We start from the raw sequence: 1,514 nt of genomic DNA, 5'->3' as shown, positions 1-1,514 counted from the left end.
CTGTAAGGAATGTAGTAAAATAAATTAAGCTTTAAAATTTTATTACTAATTAGACACAAAACGTATTCATGATTTCCAATATACGATTTTGCTGTAATATATTACTCGTATGAGCGATAGACATTTTACTTAATCTACTTTCAGATACAGTTTTTTAACGGTCAAGAAAGAAAAAAAAACAACAATCTGCATTAAAATGGTAATGCAAATGCATAGGAATTTTAATAATATAATACATATATAGTTACAACAATAAAGATTACCTTATGCTCATCTTTGAGTGTGCAGTTGAACTTCTCTTGAAGTGTTCTCTTTAGTTGTACTACGTCCGGCTTCGAGCTGTCCGTCTCTGGAATTTGGTCATGGTCAGGTTTATCATTTACTAACTTTGTATGACTACATTTAAGACGAATATACGTGTGGGATTGCAAATATGTGTGAATACGACGAACAAATTTGCGTGCCGATTTGTTTAGTTTGTCTGCATATTATATTTATATGCAGGTGTAATGTATGATGAATTTACGTGTCTATGAAAGTACATATGTGTGTTCTATCGTTCGGCGTCCTAGTATGTATAAGTCCATGTATACCACCGCGTGTATTTGTTAAGTTATAGTTATGTGTTAGTAATGAGACGCAACTATTTATTGTTTTTATTATATACATTTGCCTTTATAATTTAATTTAATGTTGTTTTTTCTTTTCTCGCTGTAGAGTTTACAATTAAAATTGTCAGTTTGTGTAATTTATATTTGCATGTTGTGAATACCTATAATTGTTTGTTACATTTAGAAGAATACAATAAGTCTGTAATTAATAATTAATGAAACAATGTAAACAAACGATGGTATTTCTAATAAATAAATAAGTGTGCATGCGTGGACCGCTATCATTGAGTGTGGTGTTTTATATGCGTACCGATCAGTTTTGTGTGTGTATGTGGGTGTCCGTCGTATGTTCTTAAGTGTATTTTATGCGTTAAGGGTGGTTCTCTACGTATGTGTATGTTTGTGTTAAGTATGGTTCCCTACATACGTGTGTATATGTATGTGTGTATATTCTCACCATCCCCAGCGCACGGACCCGACCAGCAGACATTATGTTAAGTGTGTTGTATAAGTGTAACCACACTACAGCTACGTGTTTGTATGTATGTGTGTGTTAAGTGTAGTTCGCTACGTGTATGTATGTGTGTCTGTGTGTATATACCCACCGTCCCCGGTCCCCACAGGAGCCAGCTTGATGCACAGCGCATGTCCGGCCGCGTGCTGTGCGCGCAGTGCGGCCGCTGAGCCCAGCGCTCGGACCCGACCAGCTGACATTATCGCTATGCGAGAACATAGCGCTTCCATTTCGTCCATGCTGTAAATATATCATAAATAGTGATTGAGTATAGTTTATCAACATTTTTACCGCTATAACTAAGCCAAAATAGGTATTAAAATTTTTGTCTGTATGTATGATTAAATTTTGAATGAAAATTACTAACAGGTTCGGTCAACATATAGATT

At 35.3% G+C, this 1,514-nt stretch overlaps 1 protein-coding gene across 2 annotated transcripts in view; it reads right to left on the bottom strand.

Moving 5' to 3' along the window:
- Positions 1-1,514, bottom strand: part of LOC149481902 (phospholipid-transporting ATPase ABCA3-like) — a 38,745-nt gene that overhangs the window by 1,851 nt on the left and 35,380 nt on the right. For both annotated transcript variants that reach the window (XM_089705048.1, XM_089705049.1), the window contains exons 30-31: positions 1,217-1,365; positions 264-349 (exon numbers count right to left, since the gene is read on the bottom strand). In XM_089705048.1, the coding sequence (XP_089561174.1) occupies positions 264-349; positions 1,217-1,365 (235 nt within the window). The remainder of the gene's footprint in view (positions 1-263; positions 350-1,216; positions 1,366-1,514) is intronic.

This window comes from Colias philodice, chromosome 16 (genome assembly GCF_061535455.1).
Source record: "Colias philodice isolate Cphi_HAF_F1 chromosome 16, ilColPhil1 Martin Lab GWU primary, whole genome shotgun sequence".
Lineage (NCBI taxonomy): Eukaryota > Metazoa > Arthropoda > Insecta > Lepidoptera > Pieridae > Colias > Colias philodice.
Note: the sequence above shows the minus strand (reverse complement) of the source record. Positions and strands in the feature narration are given on the sequence as shown.